The sequence below is a fragment of the Pteronotus mesoamericanus genome, unplaced genomic scaffold (genome assembly GCF_021234165.1).
Source record: "Pteronotus mesoamericanus isolate MK-2021 breed Mesoamerican mustached bat unplaced genomic scaffold, CSHL_Meso_final contig_78, whole genome shotgun sequence".
In the NCBI taxonomy this organism is placed as follows: Eukaryota; Metazoa; Chordata; class Mammalia; order Chiroptera; family Mormoopidae; genus Pteronotus; species Pteronotus mesoamericanus.
In genome coordinates this window covers 18,070,416-18,088,852 of record NW_026555258.1, presented here as the reverse complement: position 1 = coordinate 18,088,852, position 18,437 = coordinate 18,070,416, and the positions used below count along the sequence as shown (strand labels likewise).

Below are 18,437 nucleotides of genomic sequence, written 5' to 3'. Positions count from 1 at the left end.
TCACATGACTTCAGTGACCATATGAAGTGTTTATTCATATATCTCTATTTCTAGCCTAGTCAGACTTCATTTGACATATTCACTTGGCCGTCACAATATGAAAATTTTCAAAGCTACTCACCATTCCCAGTAGCTGCCTTCGGGAATACCTGTTAAGTCTGCTCTTTAGTAGTCCTCTCTCAGTAAAAAAACACACCAATATTTACTGTTCCCTGTGCCCAAAACCAGTAAATCATTCTCATGTACCCTCCCCCCCTTTCCCTCTTCACATTCCGTGAAGTACCTAGTCCTCATGGGTCCTGCTTTGAAATTATTTCTCAGGTATGCCTACTTTTCTCTATCCCCACTGCCATGATCCTGGTCCAGGCATACAGCCCCAAGCTCCAAAATTACCCAACACCATCCTAACTAGTCTTCTACATCCTTTTTATCCTTCTCCAATATAGTCTTCACACTGCTGTTAGGGTGATCTATTTAAAATACAAGACTATGTCATTCTCCTTCCACAGCACATCTGTTAGGGTGAAGTCAATGAATACATGGCTCACTGCACTGATCTGACTGCTGTATGAGCTCATCTGATCCCGCTCTCTGCTCTCTTTCTACCTTCTGGTCCTACTATACTTTTTATTCAGTTCTTTATTTAGCTAATTCTTACTTAACTGTTAAATCTCAGCTTCAGTTGGGATTTCCTTACACCATATCACCCTCCAATTCCTCTTTTGTAAGAACCATGTTATTGCGGAGTCTTCGGAGCCTAGCCAATGCCTGGGATATAATAAATAATTAATAAATATTTGCTGAAATCGATAGCAGCCCGGGGATTTTAGCCTGGGAAACAGCAGTATGTAAGATTATTCTAATTGTAGCAGTTACTAAGTTTAAGGAGAGGGCTTCTTTGGCATTTATTTCTCTACCTTTGTCTTCTGTGTAGGTGAAGATGGTGGAACGTGGTTTCTTGATCTTAAAAACAAGGGTGGGAATGCTGGATATGGAGATCCATCTGATCAGGCAGATGTGGTGATGAGTATGTCCGCTGATGATTTTGTAAAAATGTTTTCAGGTGAGTTTTCAATTTCATTAATTTATCAGTACATCAACAAACAGGTGTTGGTGAAGGTGTGGAGACAAGGGAACCCTTATGCATTGTTTGTGGGATTGCTTTCCAATATGGAAAACAGTATGGAAGTTCTTCAAAAAATTAAAAATAGAACTGCTTTGTGATCCAGCAATTCCACTTCTGGGTATTTATCTGAAGAAATCCATAACACTAATTCCAAAAGATATATGCACCCCTGTGTTCATTGCAGCATTACTTAAAATAGACAAGGTGTGAAAGCAACCTAAGTGTCCATCAATGGACAAGTGGATAAAGAAGATGTGATACATGTATATACAATGGAATATTACTCAGCCTTAAAGAAGAATGAAATCTTACCATTTGCAACAATATGGATAGGCTTAGAGTTATGCTGAGTGAAATAAGTCCAACAGAAAGAGACAAATACCACACGATTTCACTTATATGTGGAATCTGAAAAACAAAGTAAACAAATTAACCGAAACAGACTCATAGATACAGGGAAAAACTGATAGTTGCCAGATGAGAGGCACTTAGGGGGTTGGTTGAAAAACATGAAGGAATTAAGAAGTACAAACAGGTAGTTATAAAATAGTCACGGAAATGTCAAGTACAGCATAGGAAAGATAATATTGTTATGACTGTGTATGGTGCCAGGTGGGTACTACTTATAGGTGAGATCACTTCATAATTATCTAAATGTCTAACCATGGTGCTGTACCTATGAAACTAATATAAAATAATATTGAATGTCAACTGTAATTGAAAAATTTTTTAAAAGAGCACTTCTTGGGAAGTAACGACTGTTACTTCTACTTTAACCAACAAATGAAGAGTAGATGTCAGAATTTCCTTTTTGTATGACTGATAATAAGATAATTCAAAAGGTGGACTTCATTTTTACTGGTTTGACTAAGATATTATTTCCAATAACACCTGATTCACCAGAGGTGATGGACTCAGCTGCAGCTCACTTATTGAGAGTAAGTAAGTTCATGCCTCAATTTTGCCAGATATTGTAACAGAAAATAGCTGTCCTCTCCCGTGGCCCAATGACCCTGCTTTCTGTGGCATCCCTAACCAAGAGAACCTTTTGCATAATTTTCTTTTCTACTCATGTACATCTAGCTGTGTCAAAAAAAATTTTAGGGTAATTTATAAAATTTTTTCTGCTCTTAGAACACTACTCCAAATGATGTTAATTATTAGAAGCAGCATTGGCATTATAATATTCTAATCTAGCCCTGGCTGGTGTTGCTCAGTGGATTGAATGCTGGCTTGCGAACCAAAGGGTCGCTGGATCGACTCCCAGTCAGGGTACGTGCCCGGGTTGTAGGCCAGGTCCCTGGTAGGCGGCATGTGAGAGGCAACCACACACTGATGTTTCTCTTTCTCTCTTCTTCCTTTCCCCTCTCTCTAAAAATAAATAAAATCTTTAAAAATAAAATTAAAATCTTTTTAAAAACATTCTAATCTAAGGATTCTTTTATTTAATGAATTATTAATGTTATTGATTCTTTGTTCTGTTTTAATCTTCATAAATTGAAGATCACAGTGTATTCTTTGCCCTGTAGGTCTTGCTTTCCAATTCTAATCCAGGATGCTAATGGCCTACCAACTATCTGAGCTAATCTCTCTGTAGTGTTACTAATTATTGAGGTCTCTTCAATTTTCCTTTTTTTTAGCAGTGTTAAATATTCATAAATAGTTAAATAGTGCAAAAATTATAAAATACATTAAAAAATAAAATAAGAAAAATTAATTGTTTATCACACAACTGAGAGATGACCATCAATTGATTTTGGTTTACAGTCATATATCTATTTTTGTGAATGTATAAATACATGTGCTTATAAAAACTGTTACAACATTACTACTGTTTGATAATCTTTTTCATTTAGTACATTATAACATCTTTCAATGTTGATGAATAGTTATCTCTTTAATTATTTTCAATAGTTTTAGTGTTTTAACAACTTTTTTTTATAAAGCTTAAACAGTATTTTGGACATAACAGATGCTCAGTAAATGTTTAATAAATTTAAATTTTATAAATATGTATTTTTTTACCCTAATAACCATTTAAAGTAAAAACCTGTCAACTTTACACAAAAATAACAATAATTGTAGTGAATATTTATTAAACGATTACTATGAGTAAAGCAATACTCAAAAGAAAGTTTTGAGCTAAAATATTTTCTTCATTTTATAAAAGTGGAGATTGAAGTGTTGATGAATTAAATAATAGACCGAAGGTCACATAGTGAATAAACATTAGAACTAGGATTCAAATCCAATTCCGAGCTTGTACACTTTAATCATGATGAAATCATGCTATTCTAACCTCAAAAGGTGCAAGAATCAAGTTACTTCTTTAATTTACATTTTATTTAATTTACATTTTATTTATATAGCATAAACTTGTATTAATGGGCTTTTCATTTACATATTTCTGGAATGTGCTTTCTGTTTCCTGGGTTGATTAGGACAGATTAGTCAGTTAAAAGAGCAATTTTAAAAGAAGTATTTTTATAAGTTTTCTTTTATAGCAATATTTAGATTAGGAGTGAGTTTGCTTTTATTTTCTATTTCCTTTTGTTCTCACTTCATTACTTTCTTTTGAATGGACAAAATTTAGACTTTATAATCCTAAGCATTCTCCTTTAAGAAACCATAGCCATTTCTGTGACCTAATTCACATAGTGGATACATTATAAATGTAAATACTTAGAGCAGCTAGTGATCAACTAATCAAAATCTCTGCTTTTTGCCAGTAGAGGCCACTGTATGGTAAAGCATTATAATAGAAAGGAAAATAAGTTAAACAAGATTACCTGATTAATATATTGGCAGAATGGATTCTATATAGAATGCTGTATTTATTAGCTATTTTTTAAAGTTCCCTTTTACTTTTTAATATTTATTTTTATTGTTTATGCTATTAGTTGTTCTCACTTTTTTTGTTGTTGTTGTTCCACTTATTTATGCATTCATTAGTTGATTCTTGTATGTGCCCTAAGTGAGGATCAAACCCGCAACCTTAGTGTATCGGGGACGGCGCTTTAACCAACTGATATACCCAGCCGGGGCTGTGTATTGATTTTTGTATCCTGTGAATTAACCAGTGAAGACATTTAGGCCTGGGAATATTGTAATAGCTTTTATTTTTTTAAACAACTTTATTGAGATATAATTCACATACCATATAATTCACCCATTTACAATTCACCGTGGCTGTTGTGGCTCAGTGGATTGAACACCGGCCTATGAACCAAAAGGTTGCTGGTTTGATTCTCAGTGAGGGCACATGCCTGGATTGCAGGCCAGGTTCCCCAGTGTAGGGTGCGTGAGAAGCAACCACGCATCGATGTTTCTCTCTCTCTCTCTCTCTTTCTCCCTCCCTTCCCCTCTGTCAAAAATAAGTAAATAAATAAAATCTTTTTTTTAAAAGTATACAACCCAACCATTGTTAGCATATTCACAGGTACTTGCAACCCATCATCACAGTTGCTTTTAGAACATTTTCATTACCTCAAAAAGAAACCCCATACCCATTAGCTATAAATCCCATATCCCCCATCAACCTGCCTCTAGTCCTAAGCAACTTCCTAATTTACTTTCTGTCTCTGTAGATTTCCCCGTTCTGTACTTGCCTATGAACAGAATCATACAATATGTGACTGACTTCTTTCAGCATGTTTCTTCTTCAACATGTTTTCAAGTTTCATCCTTTTTTTTTTTAAGATTTTATTTTTTTAGAGAGAGGAGATGGGAGGGAGAAAAAGAGGGAGAGAAACATCAGTGTGTGAGAGAAACATCAATTGGTTGCCTCTTGCATGCCCCCAACTAGGGTCCTGGCCTGCAACCCAGGTATGTGCCCTGATGGGAAGTCAAACAACGACCTTTTAGTTCACAGGCCTACCCATTGAGCCACACCAGCCAGGGATCAAGTTTCATTCTTATTGTAGTACTTCATTCCCTTGTATGAAAATATGGAGATGAAATTCATGTAACATAGTTAACCATCTTAAAGTGTACAGTTCAGTGGCATTTAATTTAGTACATTTACAGTGCTATCAAACCACCACTAATCTTCAGTTTCAAAACTTTTCATCATCCCAGAACACCCCATACCATTTAAGTAACACTCCCCATTTCAGCCTCCACCATCCCCGGGCAACAACTAATATGCTTTCTCTCTGTCTATGGATTTGCCAGTTCTGGAAATTTTATATAAATGGAATCATACAATATATAATTATTTGCATGTGGCTTCTTTTACTCAGCATAATGTTTTCAAGGTTAATCCAAGTTGTAGTAGCATGTATCAATATTTCTTTTTTGTGTGTGTGTGACTTAATGATATTTCATCATATGGACATACCATAGTTTATTTGTTCACCTGTTGACAGATGTTTGGGTTGTTTGGCTGTTATGAATAATGTTGATATAAACATTTGTATCCAAGTTTCTGTGTGGACGTATGTTTTCATTTCTCTTGTATTGCTAGGTCATATGTTAACTCAATGTTTATCTCTTTGAAGAATTATTAAATTGTTTTCTACAGCAATTGCACCAGTTATATTCCTACTAGCAATGTGTGAGAGTTTCTATTTCTCTGTATCCTCACCCTCACTAGCACTGGTTATTTTTTTAGAGTTTTTTTTTTTATAGCAATCCTGGAGGGTGTGAAGTGATATCTCATTGTGGTGTTTGATTTGCATTTTCCTAATGACTAATGATATCATCATATTTTCATGTGCTTATTGGTTGTATATATATATCTTCTTTGAAGAAATGTCTGTTCGGATCCTTTGCCTATTTTAATTGAGATTTTTTTAGTTTTAAGAATTCTTCATATATAGCAGATATAAAGAAGGTATGCAACATGATGATTATATACCTTATTGGGTATATAATTTGGAAAAAAGCAAGAAAATATGTTCTGCCATTTTTGTGGGTTATCTTTTCACTTTTTTGATGACATATTTTGAAACACAAAAGTTTTTAGTTTTGATGAAGACCAGTTATCTGTTTTTCGTTGTTGCTTGTGCCTCTGCTATCAGATCTAAGAATCCTTTGTGAAATCCACGTTTTGATGATTTTCCTTTATGTTTTCTCCTAATAGTATTTAGTTTTAGCTCTTAAAATTAGGCCTCTGACCTATCTTGAGTCAATAATGTTGTACATGGTACAAGGTAGGGGTCCACTTTCAGTCGTTTGCATGTAAATATCCAACTGTCCCAGTACCATTTGTTGAATAAGCTCATTCTTTCTTCATTGAATGGTCTTGGAATCCTTATTAAAAAGCATTTGACCATAGATGTAAAGGTGGGGCTGCCTTTAGCTTACTGGGGATTAAGAGGAAAGGGGGGCATTGGAGACAGGATCAGAGGGTAAGCCTGGGGTGAGCTACTGCTGCCCACTGCTCCCCAGGCTGCAAGTCTCATGGGGACCCTTACAGTTTAGGAGGAAGTAAAAAGTTCATGCCCGAAAAGGGTCATAGTTATGCTCTAGACTAGAGTGAGCTATCACTCAGTCTTTGTCTTGTGTTTCTGTCTTTCTTCTGCAGGTGAGAATCTTAGGGGAGCGTTTCAGCAAACTATTACTTAGCTTTCAGGTCTGTTTTTAATATGCTGATGTATCAAAATGATCTTATGGGAGGGGATGATTATTTGGTCTGCTATACTGTTTTACTTTTATGATGGGTCTGCTTGGCTTTTAATGGGGTTTTTGTTATTTCTTCCTCTAACTTCATTTGTCCTTGGGTTTAGCTGGCACAGATGGCATTAATTGGGTCTCTGTTCTGTATTGCCCAGATCAGGGTGATTTAAGCTTTGGTTTCTCTGGTTAGGGAGGAGAGTTATAAACTATTTGCTCTCAAGCGTCCTTGGTTGGGGAAGATAGTCTTATGATTCATCAGCTGGTTGCAAGTTGTCTCAATTGTTTGGCCTTGTTTAATTTTCTTGTCTCAGTGCTGCGGGGATGGGACACGTTGCGGGGAGGGCGGCGCTCCGGGATCCGAGGGTTACTGTCCAGGGCCAGCTGAGATGGGAGCGCGGACTCTGAATCCCGCAGAGCCCGTCTCGGGGTTGTCACGGATGGAGGGAATAAACACGAGTCGTCACAAACACGTCTCTGTCTGCCAGGAGAGGGGCCATGGCTCTTCCCTCTAGTGGGGAAGGCCCCGAGCCCCTTTTTCCAAAGGCTTTTATTGAAAGGGTTGTCAGTGGGGCCGGGTAATAGGAATACACAGGTGATCTCATTACATCTGTGTGTTAATGTTTACAGAGAATAGATGATGTTTTGAAGAAAACAGATGGCAGGAACACACCGATTTACTTGGGTCTGAGAGGAGACTAATAAACAAGAGAGCGGAAATATGAGAGCGTAGTAAACATAAGAGCACCAAAGGGTTTAAGGTTAGGGTCTGTGAAAGATGTAAATTTCCTTCCCAGCATAAGTTGTCTATAGCTTTTGAGGGAGAAACAAAGCATACTTTAAATAATTTTCTTTTAGGCTGATGTCCCTTGGGAACCGCCAGATCTTGTTTAGGGCTGTCTCCAGTATTGTTTTGAGCCTGAGCCAGGCATGGGGAGGGAACCACCAAGAAACAAGGAGACTTCTTTCAGATGGAATGAGGACTCCGATCATGTCCAAGCCGAGCCAAGGGGTGCGGACCTTTTTGCTCTTTCCCTATGTTCCCCAAGTCAATGTCTGCTGCCTATACCAGCCGATGTCTGTCTTAGGTTGTTTCTCCTCATGAGAAAACTTACCCATCATCAACAACCAACCATCACAGGGCCAAGCAGGGTGATGAGAGGGAGGCAGGGGCTACACCCCTGCCAGGGGGTCAGGTTTCATCTCCTCAGTGGCTTGTTTTCCTAAGGCCTCCTTGATTATTTCCAGCCTTGGGGCCCTCTTGCCTATTGGTGGGGTTACAGTTCCTGAAACCAGACAGGGCATTTCCCAACATCTCAGTTTCCCTATTCAACTTGCCCAGGAATTTTCCCAGCTTCTTACTATCCTGTCACAATAGGAGCCAGTATTTCCACTCCTAGATATATACTCAGAAGAATTGAAAACACTCCAATACATGTGTACACATTTTCATAGCAGCACTGTGAACAATAGCCAAGAGGTGGGAACAACCTAAATGCCCACCAACAGATGAATTTATAAATAAATTATTATATACAAACAAATTATAATTTATTATATAAAATTAAATATTATTCAGCCATAAAACTTAATGATACATCATGGATGAATCTTGAAAACATGTTAAGTCAAAGAAGCTAGACACAAAAGATCACATAATGTATGAATCCATTTATATGAAAAACTAGAATAGGTAAATCCATAGAAAGCTGTTTGGTGGTTTTCAGGGCCTAGAGGAAGGGACACTGGTAATGCTTAATGGGTACTGGGTTTCCTTATTGGGTAATGAAGTACTAGGCGAGTAGATAGAGGTGGTAGTCACACAACATTGTGACTGTACTTAAATGCTACTGAATTGTTCACTTTAAAATGGTTAATTTTACATCATGTAAATATCACCTCAATTTTTTATAGTATATAGATTTAAAAAGTTGTTTGGCTTTTCCCCTCTCATTCCCCAGAGGTAATCTGTCTTCAGGTCATTTTGTTATTTCTTTCTATTTAACTGCACATTCTCAATGTTTTCACATTTCTCAGTTGTTATATTTATAGCACTTGTTTTCTTTAGATTCACTAAAGACTGATAGGTAAGATTTAAGCACTTTTATAGTGCCTTGATTCTACTTCACCTCCCCGCTTCTTATCCTCCCAATATACTGCATTTTGCCATGTATAGTGTGCGCCTACGTTTTGACCCAAAGTTTCAGGAAAAAAATCTTTCATTTTAATTTTTTAATTCAATATTTATTTACTTATATTTAGAGACAAAACTGATTATTGTATTTTAGGGTATTATTTTGCATATGGATATTGCTGTTGCTTTCTAGAGTTACACTTTTAATGCATAAGCATAAATAAAAGAATTAAAAACATGTGGACTTCTCGTCAAGATCACGGCATATGCAGACACGGCTCGCCTCTTTGTACAACCACAACAAAATTACAACTAAAATATAGAAAAACCGTCACTCAGAACCAACAGAAATCGAGTTGAATGGAAGTCTAACAACTACAGAATTAAACCACATCCACCCAGACTGGTAGGAGTGGTGCAGACACGGAACAGGCTGGTCCCACATCCACATGTGGTGGATAAAAATTTGGGAGGGATATCTCAGGAGTAAAGAGTCCCAGGCCCCCCAGCCCAGGGTTCCAGTGCCAGGAAAATAAGTCCCCACAACTTCTGGCCACAAAAACCAGCAGGGATTGATTCAGTGGAAGAAACTTCTGGAACCTCAAACAGTTCCTCTTAAAGAACCCACACATAGGCTCACCTACTCACTCACTCCCTCTGGGCTCCAGTGCCCAGGAGGAGGCTTGAGGGGCACCAGTGGCGTGCAGAGGGAGACTGAGGTGTGTGTCATCAAGGTGAGCAGAGGCCATTGTCCCTTTTCTGGGCCCTCCCCCCACAGAGTTGGTGGACTGGTGCCATATATAAGATTCCATCAACCTGGCTAACACTGTTTGACCCTCCTTGGAGATCTCCAGAGACTCTGCCCCACCCACCTTACTGGCCCACCCAAGCTGCTTTTCCTTATGAATGGTTAATGCTTCACAATTTTCTAAATCCTCTCAAACCAGCAGCCGCTGGCCTCAGTGAGCCCCAGGCCCAGAACTAGCAGCCTAGATTCACAGCTTGGCTTTACCTGGAAATCTTCAAGCCCAGTGCAAGTAGCAGCCATCCCAGGTTGCTTTATAACTCAGACAGGGTGGCCCCAGGTAAAACAGGTGGGGACTGATCTTGGTCTCCACCACCTGGGAAACCCCAGGGCCAGCGCACCCAGTGGACAACTACAGACCATGTGAGAGCACCACCACCCTGCCCCTGCACAGCTGATCCACCATGGAGGACGGAGGTTGGTGTTAAGTGGTCAAAGCCATACCTTGCACCTAACTGGCCTAGTAAATCCCTCCCATTGATCTGCCAACAGCAACCAAGGCTCAACTACAAGGGGAGGGGATACTCAGCCCACATGAAGGGTGCACCTCAAGTACCCAGCTTGGGTGATAGGGGAAGCTGTGCCACTGGACCCTACAGGACACCTATTACATTAGGCCACGCTACCAAAACACCAAGTCAAAGCAGCTCTACCTAAAACATAGACACAAACACAGGGAAGCTGTGAAAACAAGACAAAGAAACATGGCCCAAATGAAATAACAGATTAAAACTCCAGAAAAAGAACTAAATGAAATGGATACACAATCTATCAGATGCAGAGTTCAAAACACTGGCTATAAGGATGCTCAAGGAACTTAGTGAGAACCTTAATAGCATAAAAAAGCTCTGGTCAGAAATGAAGGCTACACTAATTGAAATAAAGAACAATTTACAGGGAAACAACAGTAGAGTGGATGAAGCTGAGAATCAGATCAATGATTGGGAACTTAAGGACACAAAAAACAACCAATCAGAACAACAACAAGAGAATCAAAAAAAAAAAAAAAAAAGAGGATAGTGTAGGCAGCCTGTGGGACAACTTTAAGCAATCCAGCATTTGCTTCACAGGGTGCCAGAAGGAGAAGAGGAAGAGCAAGAAATCAGAAATCTATTTGAAAAAATAATGAGAGAAAACTTCCCTTGGTGAAGGAAATAGATACACAAGTCCAGAGAACGGTCCCAAACAAGATGGGCACAAAGAGACCCACCCCAAGACACAACATAATTAAAATGCCAAAGATTAAAGATAAAGAGATGGGACAGCAGGGTGGCAGAATGGATGAGGGGTGAGGGGGTTAAGAAGTACAAATCAGTAGTTACAGAATAGCCATGGGGATGTAAAGTACAGTGTAGGAAAGGGAGTAGCCAAAGAACTTACATGCATGACTCTTGGACATGAACAAGGGTAGGGGGATTGCCTGTGGGAGTGGGGCATGCTGGGTGGAGGGGAGCAAAGGCAGATAAAATCAGGACAACTGTAATAGCATAATCAATCAAATATAATTTAAAAGACATTTATATAGGTACAGAATTAGTACTGCCCATGTATAATGTGCATCCTTATTTTTCCCTGAAAAATTTGGACAAGAAGTGTGCATTATACATGGCAAAGTATGGTAGTCATTTTAGAATTTTTGCTTAAATCAATAGTCGTTTAAATAATTATGATTCTGGCGTAGTTTGCTGCTGAGTCAAATAGTAGTCTATTATAATGTTTCCTCTCAGAACTTTTATTTTTGCTGGATATAAATAATTGCCCCATTTTTTCTCCATTAGTGTAGGTATAAAGAAACAAAGCAAAATCTTCCTGTAGTCTCCTCACAACCTCTTGATACAGTTTTCTACTCTGCCCAATGTGTCAAATTACCTGTCAGTCTACTTTTTCCCCCTGAATCCCTCTATCTTCTTGTTACAATCTGAACAGGTATCTCATTATAATAGCCTGCTACACAGCTGTAATCCTAGAAAGTTCTTTAACTTTGCCTTGCACCGAATCCCCTATTTCTGTATCCCATGTCTTCTCTCTTGGTTTACATCTTCATTTTGGTGGCAAACATTCTCCAGTAGGTTCATGAAAAAGATACAAAAGAGGTAATTTTAGTGAGTATCTAAAACTACTCGTAGTCTACCAACACACTGATTATTCGGTGGAGTGGAGATTTCTGGGTTGAAATTCACTTTCTTTCAGAAATTTGAAGACATTGCTCCATATTCTAGATTACCATTGAGAATTTGATACTATTCCTCTTAATCTGTTGTTTCTACCCTTCTTTCTGAAAGCTTCAGAATCAAAATGATCTCTTTTTCTGTAGTGTTCTGAAATTTCACAATGATACAAGGTAATGTGGTCTTTTTTTCTTTTATTTTCTTGGGTATTTGACAGGCCTCTTGGGAATGTTTCTTATGTTATTTCTTTGATATACTCTTGGTTTTCTCAGTTCTCACTTTTAGGAGAAAACATTAGGTCTCTGATTTAATCATCTTATTTTTTAGGAGATTGATTCACTTTCTTCTTTCTTTTCTATTATTTTTTAATAGTAAATAAATACTTTATTTGAAAAGATTATCAGGGCGAGGGCTAGAGAGAGGCTTTTGCACCAGCTGGAAACTGTTACAACAGAGAGAGACTGAGCGCTATGACCAGAGATCTGCAAGCATCTGCTTTCTGTTGTATTTTAATATTGTCTATCAAATTGTTAACTTCCAAGAGCTCCTTGGTGTTTCTCATTCTTTCTTCTTCTCTTATGTTCCCCTTCTTTCTCCTCACTCAACCCAATTCCACTGCCCTTCATCTACTCTTTTTCCCCTTCCCCTTCTTCCTCTCCCTTCCCCACCCCTTTTTATCCTGTCTTTTCTCCCTCTTTCCTGAGCTTCTCCCCTTCTCCCTTTCTCCTCCAGCATCCTGTTTATGATACATTGGTGTTAATCAATGAGGACATGAACTATGGAACTTACTTGTTTGTTATTCATATACTTTGTTTCAGTTTTCTTCTCTGCTACATTCTCTTTCCTCCAAATTGCTTTTATCTGTGTTGTTGTTGTTTTTGTTTTGTCTCCATTTGATGTCCATTCATCTTTATAGATGAGGCTCAACAAAGCTGATCGGGAGCTGTGTATCATGAGTAGAATGGTGGGCTTGTGGACAGGAGGGTTCACTGCGGAGATAAAAGCAGGGAACCTATTTTTTGGCTGGAGGACACCCAAATGTTAGTGTTTATAAGTTTTTGGTGGGGCTCTTCTGTTCCTTCAAAGAATAAAAATCTTCAGGTATCTTCCATGGCTATTATTTATGAAGTTAGGTATTTTTTAATTATATTTTATTGATTATGCCATTACAGTTGTCCCATGTTTCCCCCTTTGCCCACCCCCAGCGCCCCCACTCCCTCAGGCCATCCCCACACCATTGTTCATGTCCATGGGTCATACGTATAAGTTCTTTGGCTACTCCATTTCCTATACTGTACTTTACATCCCATGGCTATTCTATAACTACCTATTTGCACTTCTTAATCCCCTCACCTCTTCACCCATTCTCCTCCACCCCACCTCCCATCTGGCAACCATCAAAATGCTCTCCATATCCATGATTCTCTCTGTTCTTGTTTGCTTAGTTTGTTTTTTAGATTCAATTGTTCATAGATGTGTTTATTGCAATTTTATTGTTCATAGTTTTGATCTTCTTTTTCTTAACTAAGTCCCTTTAACATTTCATATAGTAACGGTTTGGTGATGATGAACTCCTTTACTTTTTTCTTATATAGGAAGCTGTTTATCTGATCAAGGAAGATCTTTATCTTTAAATGATATCTTTGCTAGGTAAAGCAATCTTGGATGTTGGTCCCTGCTTTTCATGACTCTGAATATTTCTTGCCAGTCCGTTCTGGCCTGCAAACTTTCTTTTGAGAAATCAGCTAACGGTCTTATGGGAACGCCCTTGTAGGCAAATAACTGCTTTTCTCTTGCTGCTTTTAAGATTCTCTCTTTATCTTTAACCTTTGGCATTTTAATTATGACATGTCTTAGAGTGGGCTTGTATGCATCCATCGTGTTTGGGACTCACTGTGCTTCCTGGATTTGCAAGTCTATTTCCTTCACCAAGTGAGGGAATTTTTCTTTCATTATTTTTTCAAATAGATTGTCAATTTTTTTGCTCTTTCTCTTCTCCTGGAATTCCTCTGATGCGAATGTTGGAGTGCTTGAAGTTGTCCCACAGGCTGCTTACACAGTTCTCATTTATTTTTTTATTGTTTTTTCTTCTTGTTGTTCTGATTAGTTGTTTTTTGTTTCCTTATGTTCCAAATCATTTATTTGATTCTTGGCTTCATCTACTCTAGTTTCCCTGTAAATTGTTCTTTATTTCAATTAGTGTATCCTTTGTTTCTGACTGTATCCTTTTTATACTGTTGAGGTCCTCACTAAGTTCTTTGAGCATCCTTATAACCAGGATTTTGAACTCTGCATCTGATAAAATGCTTTTCTCCATTTTGTTTAGTTCTTTTTCTGGAGCTTTGATCTGTTCTTTCATTTGAGCCATGTTTCTTTGTCTCCTCACTTTGTCTCCCCACTTTGTCTCCCCGTGTTTGCTTCTGTGTATTAAGTAGAACTGCTATGACTCCCTGTCTTGATAGCGTGGCCTAATGTAGTAGGTTTCCTGTAGGGTCCAGTGGTACAGCCTCCCCTATCACCCAAACCGGGTGCTTGAGGTGCACCCTTCATGTGGGCTGAGTATCCCCTCCCCTTGTAGTTGAGCCTTGATTGCTGTTGGCAGGTCAATGGGAGGTAATTAACCAGGCTAGTCAGCTGCAAGGACTGGCTGTGACCACTAACCACCAATCTCTGCCCTCCATGTAAGATCAGCTGTGCTGGAGGTGGGCAGGTTGGTAGTACTCTGACATGGTCTGTAGTTGTCCACTGGGTGCACAGGTTCTGGGGTTTCCTGGGTGGTGAAGGACAAGGTCAGTATTCACTCATATTTTGCCCAGGGCCAGTCCACCTAAGCTATAAAGCAATCTGAGATGACTGCTACTTGTGCTGGGCTTGGAAATTCCCAGGCAAAGCTGCTGCAAGTGCTGAGCCTGGGGCAATTTAGCAAGAGGTAGGGGCTGGGGCCTCACTGAAGCTGGCTGTTGCTTGTTTGAGAGGATTTAGGAAGTTGTGAAGCATGAGCCAAGACCAGTCATTCATATGGAAAAGTCACTGTTAAGAGTTTGGGTAGGCCAGAAAGTTGGGTGGGACGGAGCCTTAGGAGATCTCCTGGGCAAGGCAAACAGTGTTAGCTGGATTGATGGAGTCTCAGATATGGCACCTGCCTGCTGGCTCTGTGGCTTTATGGGGGAGGGTTCCAAAAGGGGACAGTGGCCTCTACCCTCCTTTTTGCCTGGGAGAAAGCTATCCCCCAGCTCTCTCTTTGATGCCAGTGACTTTAGTTCCTCCCTGTCTGCCACTGATGCCTTCAAGCTGCTACTCTGGTACTGGAGCGCAGAGGGAGTAAGTATGAGTAAGTCCATATGTGGGTTCTTTAAAAGGAACTGCTTGGGACTCTATCAGTTTCTTCTACCAACCCAATCCCTGCTGATTTTTGCAGCCAGGAGTTACGGGACCTTATCTTCCTCGCACTGGAACCCTTGGCTGGGGGGCCTGGTGTGGGCCTTGGGACTCCTCACTCCTAAGATGTCCCTTGTGAATTTTTATCCACCACACATGGGCATGGGACCATCCCATTCCAGCTCTCCTCCCCTCCTAGCACTCTGGATGGGTGTAGTTTCTTTAATTCCCTAGTTGTTGACCTTCCATTCATCTCGATTTCTGGGTGATGGTGGTTCTGTATTTTAGTTGTAATTTTGGTGTGGTTGTGTGAGGAGGCAAGCTGTGTTTACCTATGCTGCCATCTTGACTGGGAGTCTCTTGAATTGAGGTATTTTAACATCTCATTGCCTTGGACTAATGCACAGTTCAGTTTATTCATTACAATGCAAGAATTGGACTTGATCCTTTATATCTACAAGGAGGGACCAAAAAAACCCCAGAATTATCTTCCGGAGGGCTGACCCCTTATTGTACAGGCTTCCCCAACTAGATGAGTGTTTAGTAACCCATCTGGTGGTATTGTGAGAGGCTGCATTCGGATTCAGTGAATTTTTTCACTGTACTGAGTATTTAGCAGTTTTTGACCAAAAACTGCATGACCCCCATGCCTCATGCTCCCTATTCACCTGATCTTGCCCCAAGTGATTTTGTTTGTTTGTTTGTTTCCCTGGATGAAAAAAGTCCTGAAAGGAAAACATTTTGCCAGTGTAGAAGAGGTGAAACAAACAGCAGAAGCACTAAAAGGCATCAAAATTAATGAGTTCTAAAACTGTTTTGAGCAGTGGAAAAAAGCCATCTCAATGGGTGTATTGTATCAAATGGAGAGTACTTTGAAGGTGACTGAAGTTTAATATGTAAGAATAGATACACAGTTTTTTAATCAATATATTGCAGTCCCCCCCCCTTGTATAAATGCTTTGCTACAACTCCTATACAGAACAATTTAAAGTCGTTTAGTATCTCAGTATATACACAATATATTAACCTACACTTTTTTTTCTACAAACAGCCTGTGCATGGCCCAGTGAAAGTTTACTAATGCACCAGATACATATTGGGCCCTCTGGAGATATGACCTATATATAAATGGGCATAATAGAGCTCCGAAAACTATAAATGAGAATCAGACACACCTCTCTTTGAATTTCAGCACCATTGTATACAAGCTGTGTGATCTTCAGAAAGTCAAAATCCTCTTTGAGCCTCAATTTCCTCATTAATTCCTGTGTGTGTGTGTCAGACTCTGTGCTAACACCCAATGAGACTTGCAAATAAAAACAAAGTTTTCTGCCTTGATGGAGCCTCTATTTATTATTTGTTGTTAGTAGCTGTAATATTGTTTTAGTGTTCACATTTTATATCCTGGCACTTTTGTAGTTAAAATAATGCTAACATACTTTTGTGTCTTTACCTATGCTTTAATGACCATTTCTTAATATTATATGCATTTAGATTTTTTAAAAAACCTAAACTTGAAATGTTAAAAATTTAATGATCTATAATAGATTGGAACATTAACTAAAATAGTGTTTGTTTACCTCAATTCATTTGAGGGCCATGTATCCTTGAGAGTACTGTAACAAGTATATAAATGTTGCATCTTCAGCTTTTTGCCATAATCTTTTGCTGATTGTTATTTTTACATTATCTCTATATTATAAGATATTGTTAACATTTAAGTCTGTGAATTGGGATTCCCAGGATACTGATTTAAAAATGCTGTAATAGAAATTTCTGTGCTTCACAGATTTATAGAACTCAAGGAGATTCTTTTTATAATGCATATTCTTGAAGCAGTATGTCCCTAAGGGTACTAATGGATGCTTTTCCCTCTGTCAATTTCTCATTTTAGGGAAACTAAAACCAACAATGGCATTCATGTCAGGAAAATTGAAGATTAAAGGAAACATGACGCTAGCAATCAAATTGGAGAAGTTAATGAGTCAGATGCATGCCAAGCTGTGAAGGAAAAGAAAAAAATATGTCGAACTCTAAGCTCAAAAAGTAAAAGGGCTCAACAGTTAACATCTAATGTTTGTTTTCTTCCCTATTATATTATATGGATATGCAATTTTTTTCTGGAAAAAGTGTGTATGTATTTGTAAAACTTGAAATTATAATTAAAACAGTTAGCTAATCAAACATAAACTTCATTAAGTAGAATTCAAAGACATTCTGCTTTTTATATTTTGTGAGTTTTGCCCTCCAAGCACTATAAATCATTTACCAAATTCTTCTAGGAAAAGTATTAGGAGCAACCAATCAGGGTCAAGCAGTAAAGTAACATTAGCTCTTTTCAAAGCTTCTTCCCATTTAAAATATGGTTAGTTCTAAAATTTTTATTTTGGGATTGTATACCGATGAAAATTTTAGTGATATTTTAGATTTTTATGTACTTTAAATAAGATAGTCTACAATACATTTTCCCAGGAGTCACATCATAAACTACTTATAAATACTAATTTGAAGACTAATGAAACAAAAGCAGTTTTTCATTTTGTTAACTAGTTTTCCAGGTGTAAGTCATCTATAAGAAAATATTATTGTAATTCAACTAATATGTATGCTATTTTAAGTTATGTAAAAATGTCCTGAAATAAAATAATTTCTCCCCAGAAGTATGTGCTTGGTAACAATGCTTTGAAGTGAGAACATTAGAATAGATGGTTGTTAAAGGCTTAATTGTCTGCCCCCCAAATTTTTATGTTGAAGTCCAAACTCCTAGTACCCTCAGAATGTGACTGTATTTGGAGATAAAGCCTTTTAAAAATGTGATGAAATTAAAATGAGGCTTTTAGGGTGGGTACTAAACCAATCTGCCTGATGTCCTTAGAAAATGAGGAAATTTGGGCACAAAAGAAGAGACCAGGTATGCACACAATAAAGACCACGTGAGGACACATGAAGACGGACATCTGCCAAGTCAAGGAGAGAGGCCTCAGAAGAAACCAAACATACTGACACCTTAATCTTAGACTTCTTCAGAACTGAAAGAAATTTTTGTTGGTTTAGTCACCCCGTCTGTGGTATTTTGTTCTGGCAGCCCTAACAGACTCATACAATGGTTGGCTTGTTTGTCTTTTTTTAAGAAAGCTAAACTTAAAGCCCTTACCTTTCATTTTAATCAGTTAAAAATACTTGCTGAGTGTAATATTTCTACTTTCTCAT

At 38.4% G+C, this 18,437-nt stretch overlaps 1 protein-coding gene across 1 annotated transcript in view; it reads left to right on the top strand.

Annotated features, from left to right (window-relative positions):
- HSDL2 (hydroxysteroid dehydrogenase like 2) overlaps positions 1–17,890 on the top strand; it is a 60,269-nt gene extending 42,379 nt beyond the window's left edge. The window contains exons 10-11 of the mRNA XM_054584517.1: positions 935–1,063; positions 17,122–17,890. Coding sequence (XP_054440492.1) covers positions 935–1,063; positions 17,122–17,234 — 242 coding nt within the window. The 3' untranslated portion in view covers positions 17,235–17,890. The remainder of the gene's footprint in view (positions 1–934; positions 1,064–17,121) is intronic.
- Positions 17,891–18,437: the final 547 nt, after the last annotated feature.